At 35.3% G+C, this 18,674-nt stretch overlaps 5 protein-coding genes across 5 annotated transcripts; 2 read left to right on the top strand and 3 right to left on the bottom strand.

The window, feature by feature from the left end:
- Positions 1-1,241: 1,241 nt before the first annotated feature.
- LOC108613759 (uncharacterized) lies at positions 1,242-1,945 on the bottom strand. Its single transcript, XM_018007501.2, has 2 exons — positions 1,807-1,945; positions 1,242-1,744 (listed from the first exon to the last, which is right to left on the bottom strand). The coding sequence occupies exons 1-2, from the start codon at positions 1,894-1,896 to the stop codon at positions 1,295-1,297; spliced, it is 540 nt and encodes a 179-aa protein (XP_017862990.1). The 5' UTR covers positions 1,897-1,945; the 3' UTR covers positions 1,242-1,294.
- A 2,341-nt stretch (positions 1,946-4,286) lies between these two features.
- Npc2c (Niemann-Pick type C-2c) lies at positions 4,287-5,185 on the bottom strand. Its single transcript, XM_018017872.2, has 3 exons — positions 4,997-5,185; positions 4,821-4,934; positions 4,287-4,744 (listed from the first exon to the last, which is right to left on the bottom strand). Exons 1-3 carry the CDS (start codon positions 5,082-5,084, stop codon positions 4,458-4,460), a joined length of 489 nt encoding a protein of 162 aa, XP_017873361.1. The 5' UTR covers positions 5,085-5,185; the 3' UTR covers positions 4,287-4,457.
- An 8,040-nt stretch (positions 5,186-13,225) lies between these two features.
- Positions 13,226-13,985, top strand: Npc2d (Niemann-Pick type C-2d). The gene is made up of 2 exons (XM_018017868.2): positions 13,226-13,376; positions 13,450-13,985. Exons 1-2 carry the CDS (start codon positions 13,274-13,276, stop codon positions 13,872-13,874), a joined length of 528 nt encoding a protein of 175 aa, XP_017873357.1. The 5' UTR covers positions 13,226-13,273; the 3' UTR covers positions 13,875-13,985.
- Positions 13,986-15,184: 1,199 nt separating this feature from the next.
- On the bottom strand, positions 15,185-16,774 carry Npc2e (Niemann-Pick type C-2e). Its single transcript, XM_018017869.2, has 3 exons — positions 16,603-16,774; positions 15,687-15,794; positions 15,185-15,626 (listed from the first exon to the last, which is right to left on the bottom strand). The coding sequence occupies exons 1-3, from the start codon at positions 16,670-16,672 to the stop codon at positions 15,295-15,297; spliced, it is 510 nt and encodes a 169-aa protein (XP_017873358.1). The 5' UTR covers positions 16,673-16,774; the 3' UTR covers positions 15,185-15,294.
- A 79-nt stretch (positions 16,775-16,853) lies between these two features.
- Positions 16,854-18,671, top strand: Fancl (E3 ubiquitin-protein ligase Fancl). The gene is made up of 2 exons (XM_089461841.1): positions 16,854-18,453; positions 18,518-18,671. Exons 1-2 carry the CDS (start codon positions 17,362-17,364, stop codon positions 18,554-18,556), a joined length of 1,131 nt encoding a protein of 376 aa, XP_089317967.1. The 5' UTR covers positions 16,854-17,361; the 3' UTR covers positions 18,557-18,671.
- The last annotated feature ends 3 nt before the right edge of the window (positions 18,672-18,674 follow it).

Below are 18,674 nucleotides of genomic sequence, written 5' to 3'. Positions count from 1 at the left end.
ATGAAATTTAAACTGAATTATTAATATAAACAATAATATACAAAAATATATACTAATCCAATAATTTTCCTACATAGTTTATGAAGCAGAAGCTCCAGTATGTACACTTATAAATTTTTTAAATATTTGCAGGCTGATTACTACTGCGGCTTATCACTGATCTATAAACTTCATCCCTTAAACTAATCTAAATTAAATAGAAAATAATTATTTAAAATAATTTGTGTTCGAAATAAATTTATTTATTTGATCAGAAAGCCTATGCTCTATATTAAGGTACTTAAATTACGTAAAAACTAGCCCAGTCGGAGTGGGCTTCCTCCCCCATTGATTGGGCATTGAACATATTGTTTTTCTATTAATTATAGACAAATGACATAAGAAAATTGCAGCAACAATGCGCACATATGGCTTCCACTCTACTTAGCGAGGGAAAACCGCAAAAGTCCCGCGGGAAATGCAAAAAAAAAAGCAGCAGCAGTGAAAGCAACAGAAGCTGGCATAACACGCGATAGTCAAAAGATAATCACAATAATCGGACGCTGCACTCGGTCGCTTTAAACGATTTTCAATATGTCAAGGGAAAAGCGTTTCACGTATGACGCACAATGGAAAATTCGATGGGCAAACAATATCGAAGCTAGTCGAAGCCAACAATCGGCTTAGAGTGCACACTATGGGGGGTTGACCTACGGCAGCCCAGCCCCGGGGGTGCGCGCGTCCGTGCCCTTGCTGTAATTACGTATCCTTTGTTCGCTGCCTCACATGTGCATGTGCACCAAGGTAGCAAGGCATCGAGGAGGGAGTGTGTGAGACAAAGATCTCCATAAGAGAAAGAGTATCCTTGACGCCAAAATTCTCTTAGGCGTCAAAAATATGCTTAAGAAACTTTGCTTTAAAATCTGCATCTATTAATTTTTTTTTTATTTCATGAGAACTTATATTTTCTCAAGAATTGTATCGATATTTATAGAACTATTTGTCTTTAATTTCAGAGCTCTGTAATTGTACAGATTTTTATCGAAGTTATATAGCATATCAAATATGTATATGTTTGTATGTAATCGTAAGAAGAAGAACGTCGTATGGGTAGTGGAACATAATTCCCACTAAATATTTCAACATTTCCAAAATAGAAAACCGAAATATATCGATACGTTTCTGATAAACTCCAGTAGATGAAATCTTTACAAAACACATCGTACTTTAATAAAAAGCTGAAAAGTTTTTTTTTACTCGTGCTATATTCTGTTGAACTATTTTCAATTGCCATCAAGTTTATTTTTCTTAGATGTTACATTACGATCGTGATGACTTGCAGAGCAAATATTTTGGGTATATCACTGGTGACTTCGGCAATTTCGGCAAAGAACTTGTAAGTACCTTTGCGCATACTGTGCTCGTTTATGATATTCAACACGCCTATATTCTTAACGCTATAGTTGCCCACCTGTACGGGACATTCCAAAGCTTTGTTGAAATGTATGGTGGTCATGAAGAAGTGACGTAAATCCGGATTGTTGAGAAACGAGCAAAAGTCCATGTGACGTAAATCGAAGGTCTTGATGAAATCATTGCTACCTTCGCGCTTCACTCGCGTCTTTATATTCATAATGAGATAGTTACTGCCCAGCTTCCTGTCCAGCTGGACAAAGACATCGAAGTGTTTGCGATCCTCGTGTATATGGGTAAAGGCCTTCATGAAGTGCTGATCGGCATGAACTCGAATGCGTTCGAAAAACAACTAATTGAAATTCAATATTTTAGCCATAGCTCTATGGTTTTCATATATTTTAATATTATTACCTTTGAGTCATTTTCTTGCTCAGATGAATTATTCAAGTATTGCGTGTGGACTAAAGCGCAAATCCCCAATAGAACGAGCAGGCGTTCCATAACGAAATGATATCATATTCAGTCTGCATGAAATTATGAACATAAAATATACAATATCACTTAATGGGGCTAATTTAATTTGTCGTTAAAGTTTAGATAAACTAAAGATACCCTAGGCGAAATGAGTTCGGAAAATTATATTCAAAGTTAAATTTTACTCTAATAAACCAGAGTTCTCAGTATTTGTAAATACAAATAAATAAAAATAAAGTTAAAAAAAAATGAAAGAAACAATATTTTTGTTTGTTTTTTTTTTTTTTTAATTTAAAATATTTTTGAAAATATTTAAAAACCAGCATTATCAGTATTGTATGTTAAATATTCATTTTATTATATCAGATGGATGTACCATCAATAATTAATCTTAATTTGAGCTAAAGCTCTTTATGTCAAATTGTAAATGTTCTTTTTCATTCATATATTCATAATATATTTAAATAAATATGCAATAAATATATGACACAGGTTAAAATTTTTAAAGTACTCTACGAATTTATTTATGTATATATGTATGCATGATAGTATACTAACAATCATATTTCTTACCCAATTAAAAAATGATTTACACCATCTCTAAAGTTAGCTGATTTTCTCAGTAGTTTTGGAACCAGTTTTTCTTGGACATTTTTTGCTGATTTTGTAAAGTTAAACTTTAGACTAATTCTATTTCATAATTATATTCTATTCAGCTTACTGGCTAATTATATTTCTTCATCTTTAAAGGTTTTTTAACTTTGTAGAATTTTAAGCTAATTAAACTTCCTGTTCGACATGTTTTATCGTGTTACATTTTATTAAGTGCGGAAGTTTTCTAACATAGTTTATAAGTAATTTGTCAAGTATACATATATAGTCAACATATAAATATACAGGTTCTATATACATATATTGTGGGTGCTACTATGTCACCACTTAGTCGACGTCTCAATTAGCTAACCGACGGATATGTGCGCAATCAGGGCTCATTCATTAAGCGAAACAAGAAACAAACGACTCTGTGACATAGCCCACAAAAAATATGCACTATATATACTATATATACATAAACACTATATATCGTGTATATATAGAGTCAGTCAGGAAGCAGCAAAGTGTTGAAAAGCCAATTAGCGTTGCGTTGCCAAATGACAGGAAGGAAGCCATAGCCACAGCAGCGACTGCAGCCACAGTGGCTGGATGTGGTTGTGTTGATAGGTCTGTGGATGTGGATGTACGTGCATTTGTGGAAATGGCAGTTGTTTGGAATGAAAAGTTGTAAATTTATGAAAAACCGCACGCAGCGTCAACACCTCGATAAGCCAAAGAGTGAGTGAGTGTAAACAATCACTTAGTCAGTCAGTCAGTCACTTAGGCATTGCCAACTGTAGAGATGAGAGTTTGACAACATTTTCCAACACTACGAATGCAGATTTCAAAATTTTATCATACTTTTCATCTGAACGTATTTTAAGCAAACATAGACATTCTGATCTATAGGTTTTTATATATATTTATATGAAATGATATATATTTCATATGATACAAAATGATTATGTATTTATGTGAAAGCGGAGGCAGTAAGGATAATAAAATCTAGGCTTAACAATCAGGTACAGTCGGCTGCATCATATTTGAATTGTATACAACACTATGCTGAACTTATCGTCAAACTTCAAAGGCTTCCTTTAAAAATACTTGAAATTCGTATCTAATGAGCACATTCTTCTTACAAAGAAATACCCCTTTTGCTAAAAAATCCTCTGCTGTAAATGATATCTTTAGATAACAATTATTTACATTTGATCTAACTTTGTAGCTCTATCGCAGAAAGTAGGAGACTTATAATACAGGTTTACCCCAAAGATGTGGCTATATAACTTTTATGTACCTTAAATCTTAACTTTTTAGATTCGTTAGCTCCATATATAATAATGTTTATATTATTAAATATAACTTACAAAAATGTTTATATTATAAAAACTGTAATAAATTTCTTATATCAAGAGATGAGCAACTAGGGAAGCATGTAGAAAGAGGAAGAGCAATCTAGATGGAGTTTGAGAAAGCTAGAGTATGTATATAGTCAGTAGAAGTAGGGTACTTTTAATTTCTAAAATTCCATTTTCTAATCACAAATGCGGCGTGAAATGCCAAGAATTCTCGTGTCACGCACGCAAACAGCGCAAATGCCCAACTCTGAACAGGTGTTGTGTAATTTTCTGCGTCATTTAATTAAGCCGATTCACTGGGTGGCATGTGGGAGAGTGAGACAGAGAGAGAGGAAGTAAATGGGAGGAGGAGGCATGGGGAAGCTATGTTGCGTAACTGTCGATTGGACTTAGGCAGCTTATAGTCTATCCAGCAGTCCGCCCGTCCGTCCCATATGTGTGGTAATTAACTAACATGTGCTGTTAAATGATTAATAATGTTTTGTCTTAATTATTTATTCATAATCTCTAATAGTGCCGCCAACAAGAGCAGCTTATATGTTAGCAGCTTAGTTGCGATTAATAGCAAACATTGATACAATGTTTCATAAACAATACGATTATCATTAACAACTAGAGCATAAGTTAATTAGCCTAAGCTTTACGCACACGCGTATCGGTCATAAAGCAGGCGACCACCTCATTGCCCCGCTCCGAATCGTGCAGCGTCACCTGCAGGCGGGTGGGCACCTCTGGCTGAGTGTTGGCCACGGGCAGCCGGAGGCGATAGGTGACATCCTCGCCAGCGTCCAGAGGACAGTAGGCGCCGTGCAACAGATTCTCGCAGACATTGCTGCGCTGCGCGTCCAGCTCAAAGGGTATAGTAACGCCTAGCGAGGTCAAATAAACCTTGGCCGTCAGCTGATGCATGGCATTACGAGCTGTCGGTGGAGGCATAAATATCATCAATTAGATATCTTTGTTTATATATTTCTATAGGTTCTGCTATATACTCACTGGCTACGAACTGTATGGCTATGCTGGACTCTTGACCCTTGAGCAATTCACAGGGTAACGCATTGCAGTCATTTATTTGCACCATCAACGGCAGCGGACTCTTGTTATTGGCGCCTATAATGGAATACCCCTAATGAGCAAACGATTTATACGGGATTTCATTGTAATTTACTCACATTTTCTGATGGGCGTATCGGCACTAGCTAGTGTCACCATTAGTCCAAAGATCAGGCAGGCATATAGAAAAACTTGACTGGCAGACATTTTGTAGTTGTATATTTTGTACAGAGTTCTCCTTGCGAATATTTCAACTTAAGGTGTTAATCCAAAGCTGTTTTGAATTGTTATGTTCATTGTGGTACAATCGCTGCCTTTTATATTAATGGGAACTGCCTCAGTTCAGTCGCACTTGTTGCCCAATCTAATCGGAGCAGTAATTGGACCATTTTATTGTACCATCGCCAATGTGGAAGCTATCAAAAGTAGGTCTGGCTAATCTATTGGCGAAATACATTTAATTGTTGGTCTGCGATTTAAATATACATTTAAGGAAATCAAAAGTGTTTTGTGTAATTGTTGCTTGCTTAAGTTTGGAAATAAATTTTGTTGAGTTAAAATTACGTATTTATATAAAGCCAATAATGAGATAATATATCAAAAAGCTTAATATTTTAATATAAAAATGTTATAATACAATTGTGTGTATTGAATTGCTCACTAATTGAATTATTTAAGTTCAGGTTAGTCTCTCTGGCAGTATAATTCAAGTTCTATAGTTAGGTGTAAAGCGTATATAATATGAAACATGAATATGATATAAGTAAACCTACAAAATTTATATTTCAGCGATAGCATTTAACTGCTTAGCTTAGCTTTGCCACTTAATTAAATATTGTTTCAATATTTGATTTATAAATAGGTCCAAATGCTTGTCACTTTTCTAACAAGGTCTAGCTAGAGTAAAATATATATTAAGACATCATTAGACGTAATTCTAACCTAAAACTGAATACTTTCTTTTAAATATTTTATGGTGTCTTGAAATAGATTTATGTACTAAACGGTTTATAGGCATACTTCAGGGGAATCTTAATAGCTGAGCATGATTCATAATGCAGCTCTTGAGAGACTCAATAGAGACTCAATATGACTCAGAGTAGTTTCCTCTCAATGTCTTGATTGTTTTCGCGTGCCTTACCGAGTGCACTTACACTGCCAAAACACATTTAAGTACCTTTGGAGATACGGCCGGTGCAGGTGAACTGAGCCGCCAAGTGACAGATAACCGAACACCTGTTGATGTTCAATCGCTAGAAGTACAGGTAAACGCGTTACTTGAGCTTATCAATCGATGGTGTTAATAAAATTAGCAAGCGATTAGGAAAAATAGCAAACAGTAAGAGAAAACACATTTTGCGTTGCATATTTTCAGGCAACAAGAAATCTACCCTTGCTGACAGACAGAGAGAGAGAGAGAGAGAGAAATAGATATGGAGGGAAATATATATCTGCCTATATATACATATATTTGTATTTGCTCGTCACATTAACATTAATTTATATGCATAGGCAATTTGAAGCAAGTTTTACACAATTTCTTACACCCACTTGACTTTACAAGTAGCACCACCAGCAGACGAAACAGGAGCAACAGGATTACCAGAATGTCAAGGGGTGAACTCAGCGAAGCACTTCTTATCCAAATTTCATCAATATTCTCATATTTTGTGTTTTAAATTTCAACTGTTTTATATGCAAATTAGCTAAACGATTTTCCACAGATTGCGAGTAACTTGATTTTGTTCTTGTCGTTCTCGTTGTTGTTGTAATTTCTTCTTCTCTTTTTTTTTTGTGAAAATTGATTTTTAAATGTTTACGTCGAGCTTATTAAAATGCTTAACTGATTGGCTTCCCTTGCACATTGAAGTGCTTAAGCTCAAGCAAATATTTTAATTTGCATTTGCCTCATTCTGTATGATTTGTTGCGCCTCATCTAATATTTTGACTGGAATGTATAGCTGTTTCTGGGTTTTTGTAGGGTTATGCTGATAGTTTTCATTTTAATTTTTTTTTTTTTAATTAAGCTTTAATTAAGCTTAAGTTCAAATTTATGAATTAAAATCTCATGTTTCCGTAAGTATCTAATAAATTTAAAATTAACAACTGTATCTTATAAATTTAGCATATAAGCCAACTGAAATAAATATTCAGCAGAATTGCATGTAATACTACTATGTTTCAACATTGAGTTGTAAAATTCCGAAAAAATTGAGCTAAGTTAGAAACTAAAATTATAGAGCAGTAAAAGTCCAAGCTATTCGAATAATATGAAAAACTTTCAGAGTGCAATTTTCTACTCGTTCAAGAATAGTAGAAGGGTATATATGGTTGTGCTGCTGGGTGTGTTAACTATTTATTTAGCGTATATATGCTCTGTCAAGAATATATGTTTTCTATTTTATTGTTTTTCAAGTAAATAAGTCGAAATACAACGCACTTTTTTAAAAAAATTCTAGAATCAATACTAAACTTAAACTTAAACTCTAAAATTTGTATTAAATTTCTTTAAATATTTTTAAATCACGAACGAGTACTAAATAGTCAGTATTCAACTCCAACGCTTTTGCTGGTTAATTATGCATGACTGTATTTTAAATACACAAAGAGAGTGAAGAAGGGAGCGGGAGTGAGACTTCCACATATTTATGCAAAATAGAGTAATATTTTTGCAAGCAAATGTTTCAACGTATTTGAGTCCAACGAAATGGTGAAGGTAAGAAGGAAGGCAAGGCAAATGGGGGTCTACATTAAATGCCAACACGTAAGCCTTGTGCCAAAGGTAAATTGCTCGACAGCAAACTTGTCGAAACGCATGTTCTCTTGATTTCGGGAAACATGAATTTTGCATTCATTTAATTATAGCGCCCCAATCAACAGCCAGGTAGCCAGGCAGCTTGGTAGCTGGCAAAATTAATTAAAGCTCTTGGCTTGAAAGAGGAGAAAAAAGAAATATTTAATAATTTTTGCATGACAGCCTATGCAAATTGCTGCTGAAATATATCAAAGTGCGCGCCAGGGCGGAAAACTATGCAAAGGGACGTAGCTGAAAATTGCAAGTGAAAAGAAAATGCTGCTCAAGGGCAGTCGGTCAGCTGACCAGAAAGGAAAAAGCGTGGAGAATAATCGACTAAAAGATAGCCTGTATAATAAATATAAAATCGGTATTTATACCATCGATATTTATCGATATGTGAAAAGTAGATAAATCAAATGAAGTGGCATATCACTTCTATTTTCTAATATAAAGGAACTGGAAAAGATAGAAAATAGTTGAAAAACGTTATACTATGTCCCACCTGTTACATACCCATGCTTACCCTCAATATACCCTGTCTCAAAACATTCCCAATATTTACACGGTTTCCGGAAATGAAAACCTCAAAAAACTGGTTTTGGTACATTGTTAAAATACAAACAGTTGAATGCACTCGTCAGCTAAGGCCAACTATGACAAACTATAATGGAGAATACAGTAAATTCATCTGGGGGTAGTTTGATTGCATTAGAAGGGTTGTTCGTGCCTCAATTAGCACACCTGTTGACAGGGGGACTTTACATTGATAACTGGGCGTGTTGGAGAAAGCATTCCTCTATTAATTGACAGCACACGACCGAATCATCAAATATGCCTATAAAATTTAATGAAAAATTAACAACAACAGAAATCAAATTGTCGCCTAATTGAGACACAATGCAACCAACTTGCAGCTATTAAATTACGTGTAAACAAAAGTCGCATTGGGAATGCCCTGATTGAGGCTCAAAAGGTCACAGGCAGGTGAGGTGAGGTGACCTGAACTCCGCTGCGGACAGTCTGCGCTCCGGCCAGGGGCTTGGCGTGACAAATTGCCGGGCTCGAATGTTGGCATTCGACGCTGTCCGCTTTGATTTGACAAATTAATTGAGTTCCTGGCTACAGACAGATTGAAGCGTGCCAGCTTAAATCAAACATTACCAAAATATACCGAATAGAGTGTGACATATTTGTAACTGTGAAAATCTGTATGTGTATCTGTATCTGTATCTGTATCTGTATCTGTATCTGTATCTGTATCAGTATCAGTATCAGTGTCAGTATCTGTATCTGTATCTGTATCTGTATCTGTATCTGTATCTGTATCTGTATCTGTATCTGTATCTGTATCTGTATCTGTATCTGTATCTGTATCTGTATCTGTATCTGTATCTGTATCTGTATCTGTATCTGTATCTGTATCTGTATCTGTATCTGTATCTGTATCTGTATCTGTATCTGTATCTGTATCTGTATCTGTATCTGTATCTGTATCTGTATCTGTATCTGTATCTGTATCTGTATCTGTATCTGTATCTGTATCTGTATCTGTATCTGTATCTGTATCTGTATCTGTATCTGTATCTGTATCTGTATCTGTATCTGTATCTGTATCTGTATCTGTATCTGTATCTGTATCTGTATCTGTATCTGTATCTGTATCTGTATCTGTATCTGTATCTGTATCTGTATCTGTATCTGTATCTGTATCTGTATCTGTATCTGTATCTGTATCTGTATCTGTATCTGTATCTGTATCTGTATCTGTATCTGTATCTGTATCTGTATCTGTATCTGTATCTGTATCTGTATCTGTATCTGTATCTGTATCTGTATCTGTATCTGTATCTGTATCTGTATCTGTATCTGTATCTGTATCTGTATCTGTATCTGTATCTGTATCTGTATCTGTATCTGTATCTGTATCTGTATCTGTATCTGTATCTGTATCTGTATCTGTATCTGTATCTGTATCTGTATCTGTATCTGTATCTGTATCTGTATCTGTATCTGTATCTGTATCTGTATCTGTATCTGTATCTGTATCTGTATCTGTATCTGTATCTGTATCTGTATCTGTATCTGTATCTGTATCTGTATCTGTATCTGTATCTGTATCTGTATCTGTATCTGTATCTGTATCTGTATCTGTATCTGTATCTGTATCTGTATCTGTATCTGTATCTGTATCTGTATCTGTATCTGTATTAAATCAAACATTACCAAAATATACCGAATAGAGTGTGACATATTTGTAACTGTGAAAATCTGTATGTGTATCTGTATCTGTATCTGTATCTGTATCTGTATCTGTATCTGTATCTGTATCTGTATCTGTATCTGTATCTGTATCTGTATCTGTATCTGTATCTGTATCTGTATCTGTATCTGTATCAGTATCAGTATCAGTATCAGTATCAGTATCAGTATCAGTATCAGTATCTGTATCTGTATCTGTATCTGTATCTGTATCTGTATCTGTATCTGTATCTGTATCTGTATCTGTATCTGTATCTGTATCTGTATCTGTATCTGTATCTGTATCTGTATCTGTATCTGTATCTGTATCTGTATCTGTATCTGTATCTGTATCTGTATCTGTATCTGTATCTGTATCTGTATCTGTATCTGTATCTGTATCTGTATCTGTATCTGTATCTGTATCTGTATCTGTATCTGTATCTGTATCTGTATCTGTATCTGTATCTGTATCTGTATCTGTATCTGTATCTGTATCTGTATCTGTATCTGTATCTGTATCTGTATCTGTATCTGTATCTGTATCTGTATCTGTATCTGTATCTGTATCTGTATCTGTATCTGTATCTGTATCTGTATCTGTATCTGTATCTGTATCTGTATCTGTATCTGTATCTGTATCTGTATCTGTATCTGTATCTGTATCTGTATCTGTATCTGTATCTGTATCTGTATCTGTATCTGTATCTGTATCTGTATCTGTATCTGTATCTGTATCTGTATCTGTATCTGTATCTGTATCTGTATCTGTATCTGTATCTGTATCTGTATCTGTATCTGTATCTGTATCTGTATCTGTATCTGTATCTGTATCTGTATCTGTATCTGTATCTGTATCTGTATCTGTATCTGTATCTGTATCTGTATCTGTATCTGTATCTGTATCTGTATCTGTATCTGTATCTGTATCTGTATCTGTATCTGTATCTGTATCTGTATCTGTATCTGTATCTGTATCTGTATCTGTATCTGTATCTGTATCTGTATCTGTATCTGTATCTGTATCTGTATCTGTATCTGTATCTGTATCTGTATCTGTATCTGTATCTGTATCTGTATCTGTATCTGTATCTGTATCTGTATCTGTATCTGTATCTGTATCTGTATCTGTATCTGTATCTGTATCTGTATCTGTATCTGTATCTGTATCTGTATCTGTATCTGTATCTGTATCTGTATCTGTATCTGTATCTGTATCTGTATCTGTATCTGTATCTGTATCTGTATCTGTATCTGTATCTGTATCTGTATCTGTATCTGTATCTCTATCTGTATCTCTATCTGTATCTGTATCTGTATCTCTAGCTTGGTCCACTTGTTATGGCGCATAAAAGTATGCAGCGAATTATCAAAGTTTTTCCTTATTGCATTCGCTAAGTCATTAATCCAAATGACATAAATAATCTAAATAACTGAAAATAAAGAGACGAGACGCATTATCGATTTCAAAAGGCAGCACATCAGCTAAGCTCGAGGGAAGCGGATAGTGAAAAGAGCCAGGTAATACTTTGGGGAATATGCAAAAAACAGGAGGCAGAATGCAAAGGGAAGGCATCCAAAAATAAACGGGCAGAAAAGTGCAAACGGAAATGGCAAATGGCAAATGGGGTAAGTAATGCTGAGACTGTGAAAGTATGCCGCCTGGTCGCCCTGCTCAGATTTTCCGGCTCAGATAATTTTATTAGATGGGACTGAAAATAGAAAATCTCGTGTATATACATACATATACACATGCATACAAATCTATATGTATTTAAGTACGGCAGAAATCAATGCCAGGCGCTTGATGTTAATCAAATATTGCGGTCCCATTCGCAAAATAAGAAGCTAAAAGCCGTGACATACACACACACGCACACACAGGAGAGTATAGCATGAGGACATTTTGTATAGGATTTTGCCATTGCTTTGACATATTAAATAATGCCACAACAATTACAACTGTGCAGTATGTGACATCAAGCAGAAGGCGTCCAGGTGGCAGGGCAGAAGCTACAGAAGAGATCGAGAGCTGGGGACAAGACTTACAGATTTCAGCAGCATGTATGCGAAAATCTCATGCTGCGCTGGCCACATGTCAACCCACAGACTCAACCACCACCCGCCGTAGCATTACAAGATTTTTCGACCTTTTTTTTCTATTTGCGAAAAAATGTTTTTTTCCGAGGGCTGTTAGTTGAGTTTGTGTATCAGGGGCTGAATTAAGGCATAATTGTAACTGAATGCAGACTAAATAGAGACGAAGTTGAATTGACACAGAATCAATCTAAACTAAATCAAAACGAATGATCAGACGCAAATCTGAGAGCTAATCCATACTGAAACATTGGATAATAAGTTCATTCCATATTGTATATTCCATCATGTTTTCATAAACGAATTTCTCATTTCTAAAAGCTATTAAATAATAAATAAATAAAATAAATATAAACTTTATGAGAGCACCTCGCACACTTACCGCTGGTGAATTTTCACTGTACGTCGAAAAAATTATATTTTTCAGCTTACTTTTAGTCGGTTTCGTGTAATTTTTTATTTTTATTTGAAGTTTCATTGACAATGGCTTTGGCTGCAGTACAAATGTCTCTGTTTCTGGGTTTCATTTCATATAAATGGGAATATATATGTATATATAAATATATAAATGCTTTGTACATTTCTCAGTAAGCTTGGTCGTCTGATTTTTTCTGTTCAAGGATTTATTTCGCACTGGCTTTGTATCCCACGCGGTGCTTGGGACAACAATGTTTCGTGTCATTCGCAATGCACTTGCAAGTATTTTTAAATTGGTCTCTTAAGCTGACCATAGAATTTTTAAAACATATGTATATATTAAAACATCTATATTGTGCTTTACTTAGAGTCTCTATTTTCGTTCTCTCGCTCGCGCTCAGAGAAAATATATAAAAAGCTTTTCAAATCTGAGACACACATTTAAAAACCCTAACCATAAATAATTAATGTGCATAGAATGCCAGTTTAAAAGAAATTTTAGAACAATCACAAGGCACACAAATCTGGTTTATATGAGAAACTGAGTAAAGTCTATGTAGAGGTATGCATATATATATTTATATATACTAGCATATTTATTCTAAATTCATTATATTCATCATGAGTAAATTTAGCTACGCAATGATTGGTGTTCCTTTGTACAAAAATGCTCAAGAGCTGACAAACCAAATTGTTTTGTTCACAAATTAGAAAACGCCTTCACTTGATAAGATAACCAAAGCGATTCATTCACTCAATTAGAACTCATGTGTTGTGGCTATAAAAACGAAGTTCTTCTAACTAATTGCTAAATATTAATTTAGTTCTTGAAATAAAACAATACAAAATGGAACAGAGAGTGCTCATCAGTCTAAGCATTTTGCTTGTCGTTTCTTTTCTGAATGGGATCCAGGCTGAGGAGAAATTGCCCGCCACCGAAGTCAAGCGCTGTAGGCTACCATTATTATTTACTCTATAATACAAATACAAATTATATTTTTGAATTATCTATTCGATTTCTAGGCTCGGGCAATAAGCCCTTTCCGCTGGAAGTGCGTGTCGCTGGATGTGTGGTCCCGCCGTGCAACATTATCAAGGGAACAACGCAAATATTTGAGATAGATTTTGCTGTCGACAAGTATATAACGCAGCTGACAGCCCTTGTGAAGGCCACCACACTGGGCTTTATAACAGTGCCCTACGAGCTGCCCCCAGATGTAGCCGCCGTCTGTCCAAATCTCATGTATGGTGCTTACTGTCCGTTGTATCCCACCGAGGATGTTACCTATTTGTTTAAGTTCCCAATTGGTGATTATCCCGAGGTTGGTGTCAAAATTGAAATCTATTTGGTGGATCAGGATAAAGATATAGCCACCTGCTTTGTCTGCGATATTAAAGTGAAGAAAGGCCCAGGCAGCACTCGCTACGAGCTCAACTATCTGAACTAAAGAATTATTTTATATTAAACCCATTTATATATCGGCATATTAATACTGTGATATGTTTTTTTTTTTTTTTTAATCGTAAATAAAAATTTAATAAATATATAAAAAAGACAATTATTTTCATTAATAGTTCGCTGCATCATGCTAAAGACATTAAACTGCCATAAAAATTAATCACTAAAGATTTAAGTGCAATCGATCATAAAAGTTCGACGTACTCAAACAGTGTATTCAAGTGTATTGAGTCTTAATATACGTAATACTAAACATTGATAAGCTAGCGCAGGTGAGGTTGAATATGATCCTAGCACACCTGTTCGCGCATTGGTTCCTAACCACTGGAATAGAAACGTGAAGGCCGAACAGAGAAATATACCCAGAGGCTATCAATAGCAAAAGGCGTTGATTGACTGTCGACCTTATCAAGTACATTTCAAGAGGGAGAATCATCATACACTGTGCAAAATTCATACATATTAAGGGCATACTGGAATTACTAGCTGATTAACTTATATTTAAATGCAATTTAAATATATAATAATAATGAATAAAAAGTTAATTTTATTATTCAACTTATATAACAAAAGAACTTTAACAAAAATATTTAATATTTAATAATTTAAAAATTATTTAAATAACTTACCGCCGTAAAAGATTTTTAGCTATTTCATAATTTACTTATAGAGATAATTTAAAAATGATGATACAAGTGAAAGAAGTCTTCAAACAAGCTCCCGTCTTTATACCTCGGCCTATCAAATGAATTATTGATCTCTCTATAAATGCAGCCTCGTGGATCTACAAATTAGAAGATTTTTAATACTTTTATATAATGTGTTACTTTATAACTATTTAGCTTTCATTAGTTTTTAAATAGTTCACAATTTGTTTATGTGTTTAATAAACCAATTTAATATTTAAAAAAATAACAGCTCTCACTTCAAATACTAATTTATTTATACTCATCGAAATGTACAGACAAATTAAGTAATTAAGTAATTAATTGATTAATTAATTAATTAATTAATTAAAATCTTCTCTAATTTCGTTCAGTGTCGTTTTGCACTCAATCAAATTCTTAGCCATTATATCAAGCACATTCGAGTAGCACCATATGGCCAATTCATGAAGCTTGCTGCTGGTCAATAAATGATTATCAATGCTGATTTTATTAGCATTTGAGCTACCCAGGCAATTAATATTAATTTATAATTTGAGTGCAAATCACAACGTCATCAAGCACACCAAAATTGTTTATCAGGCGAGCTGATTAGGCGGTGCACTGGAAGGCGAAACGAAACCATGACGTCGACTATGGTAAACAAAGTTAAGCATTCGATATTTATTTGAAAAGAATGTGATCATACGACCAAACGGTCAAATCAGTTAGTCCACGAGTGTCGCGTAGTATAGTACAACGGCTCTATTCAATCAACGTATCGCCATCAATCGCTTCTAGCTCTAGTCGCGATGATGGGCCTTTGCGGAGCTTACAGCTGACTATAAAGCAGCTAATCGGATTGTCATCGGCATCGTTCAGTGTAACAGTGACGTCTGCCGTAATTTCGGGAAATAAGGGGTCCACATAAAAATTGAACCTGTACGTAACATCCTCGTCCTTGTAAATGGGGCACATGGCTCCATACAACAGATTTATGCAGACATTGGATATTTCCTCGGGCAGATCGTATGGCAAATTCATTCCGAATACTTTTGCTTGTACTTTTGCCGTAATACTCGCAATATTGTTTTTGTCTGTGTAACGGAAAGGGGTGCTATTACTTTGTGTAAAGAATACGGGGGAATCTTACTTACCACCCAAGAATTGTACATCCATAATAGCAAATTGACCTTTGTAGACCACACAGGGCGGTTCCGGGCAGTCTTTAATGTCAACGTTAAGTGGAGCTGGTTTATTTGGACCTGCAAAGCAAGATAATTCAGTACGGCTCTTTAAAGTATTCTATAGTTTTTATTGTGCACTGAAAGCTTTTCATTCCCTATGCGATAAGCGTTATCAAAAGTTAAGTAATATATTGAATTGACAGTTATATGCATATATATGCATATACTCGCAATATTATATACATTCTGATTTTAATTGGATTCATTGCATGAGAACGTAATTGTTTATCAGCAGCAAAATAAATACCTCCTACTAGATAATTGATTAGAAGACAAAAATGCAAAGTTCGGCGGAATCGCTTTAAGCACATGTACGCTACGAGTTCACGAGCACTGGCGACATTTAAATGTTTGATATAAACATTTAATAATATTCTACATTTTTTTTTATTTATTTTTTAATAAAAAGGACTATGAGCCAATAATTAGTAACGCTCTAATGTATAAAGTGAGGTTGTGACTAATACAGTCACAGCCACTGACTAGTGGCTTTAAAAAAACTGTAGTTAAAAAGAAATGGTTTTAAAAGTCGTTTAGTTTTGAAAATACAGTAGAATCAGATTATAACAACGCCCATGGAACCACCGTTACATCCGGAAGACGGTATAATCGTATAAGTTTGGTCATATAAGTTTGTCTGCGAACCAGACGCTATAAGCGGAGTCATTATAACCGGGGTCTTCTGTTATTTCAATAAGTGTAGTCTGATAAAAATTCGAACCTAACAAAAATATTAAATTATACAAATTTTCAAATGCTTACACAAAATCCAAATAGATAAAATCTTTCGGTGCAAATTTGCTCCTGTTTTATTTAATTCACTTACATTCTTTGACTGGTGTAGCGCCACAGGTTATGCACAGGTAGGCAAGTGTCAGGAAAGCAATACGAAACATTGTGAGAAAATTGGAAATAAATTGTAGTTTGACAAGCTTCTGCAGGCTCTACAACACAAAACCGCCAGCAGTTGAAAGCAGTGAATGAAACTGGTAGCTCAATGAGGGAACATTAAATAGCAAATTTTTAGGACTGATGGTCAAGTTGTGTGAGGTTTATCAAAGGCGACGCAGATTGCTATCGATGGCCAGGTGTTAAAAAAGAAGTAGATGGGGAAGAAAAAAAAACCATAGGCATAATGATAATGATAATGATGAACATACAATGTAGTCTGCAGGTGTACACCCGACCGGGTTTCGTCAAAATCAGTAAATAATATAAAATTAGACTGATAAGTCTAAACAGCTACTTAGTACCAATGAGCAGTTATTAGTGGGACGTTAAGATAGTTTAGAAACGTTTTTGATTAGGGTGAAGTAGTGAGTAAATACAGCCGGCACATCTGATCAAATGCGTAAACTATTTCTTACTCATATTACGTGAATCATCATCGACAAGATTAGCAAAGATTTGAAATTGCCAGACAAATGCCTAACATGGTTATCGAAACAGCAGGCTGACTATCGAACAGCCACCACATCATTCCGAACTTATCGATTGATTGGCGCCTAAACACGCTCATACTTTTTATGACGCCACTGTCGCTCGCTTACAATAATTTAAAAAACAAATTGAATTGAAAATTAATATGGACCAGACTAATTTAAAGCGACAGTTTGCACTAAAATATCCTGGCTTATATTTTGAGCGGAAAAAAGATAACGCTGTATTTCTTAGCGGAGTTGTGTATATAAATTCTGAATGGATACGATTGAAACTCTATTTACCACATTTTCCAGAACTGTGCGACTTTCAATTGAGAGTGCAAGAGCACTTGGAATATAAACGCTATACAACCGAAAATATACAGATCCAGACGAATTGGCAACTTGATGATCTGCTACTGCATATTGTACAGCTTATACCCAGAGAACCCATTTTGGATGCTAGTTCAAATCAACATAAAAGTAATATATATACGGAGATACTGGATTTGCACAATCCGCAAGAATATCGCCTGCAATTGAATGATAGATGCACGAGAATACGCTTCTGTGGTTTTACCGAGCATGAGGCACACTATTTGGAATTGGAGTTGCCGTCGTTGCGTTTAATCGCACACAGTCTCCCCGAGTGCATTCAACTGGAAGATATTTTAGAAAGTAGCTCTCACTCTCTCACCGACATCTTGCATTTATATCTTAAGATGTTGGATGAGTTGCGCCCGTTCTATGACAGTTTCTCAAGTATTGATGAGCTCTGCGATGTGCTGCAACCGTGTCCAATTACTACCAAGGATAACACACGTGTATTTCCACTCAAAGAGCGTGTATATCTCAAGCTAACTATAGCCGATCCCTTCGCCAGCTATGCCTCCATGGCCGTGCAAATCATAGGACCCACCGAAGAAGTGGCACATCTACGGCACGTGCTGAGCGATGGACTCGGCAATTGGGATGTTGAGCTGGACATGCACAAGAATCTCTTGCACATATTCGACTTGTGTTACTTTCCTATGCCCGCTGAGATTGATCTGAAGAAAGATGACGACGAACAGCAGCGTTGCAATATATGCTTCGAGTATCGACTGGACAACGGTGAGGTGCCTCTTGTCTCCTGTGATAATTCTCGCTGTGTGCTGAAGTGCCATGCATCTTGTCTGAAGGAATGGTTCAATACGCTGGTCGAAGGCAAAACATTTCTCGAAGTATCCTTTGGCCAATGTCCGTTTTGCAAAGCCGTAAGCATTTACCTATAAATATTGTAATAGATATATACAAAATAGTCTCTGTTTAACCTTTCAGAAGCTTTCCACATCCTTTGCGGTGCTGCTCAAGAACTAAATGGAATCCATTCCACAGGGATTCGCATATGTATTCGGATTTTAATGAATATATATGTATTTACGTAGAATACAACAATTATTTAGATTTAAAAAAATAAAGAGTAATACATTAATCA

Source organism: Drosophila arizonae, chromosome 2 (genome assembly GCF_054131065.1).
Source record: "Drosophila arizonae isolate 15081-1271.41 chromosome 2, UAZ_ARI_1.0, whole genome shotgun sequence".
Lineage (NCBI taxonomy): Eukaryota > Metazoa > Arthropoda > Insecta > Diptera > Drosophilidae > Drosophila > Drosophila arizonae.
Note: the sequence above shows the minus strand (reverse complement) of the source record. Positions and strands in the feature narration are given on the sequence as shown.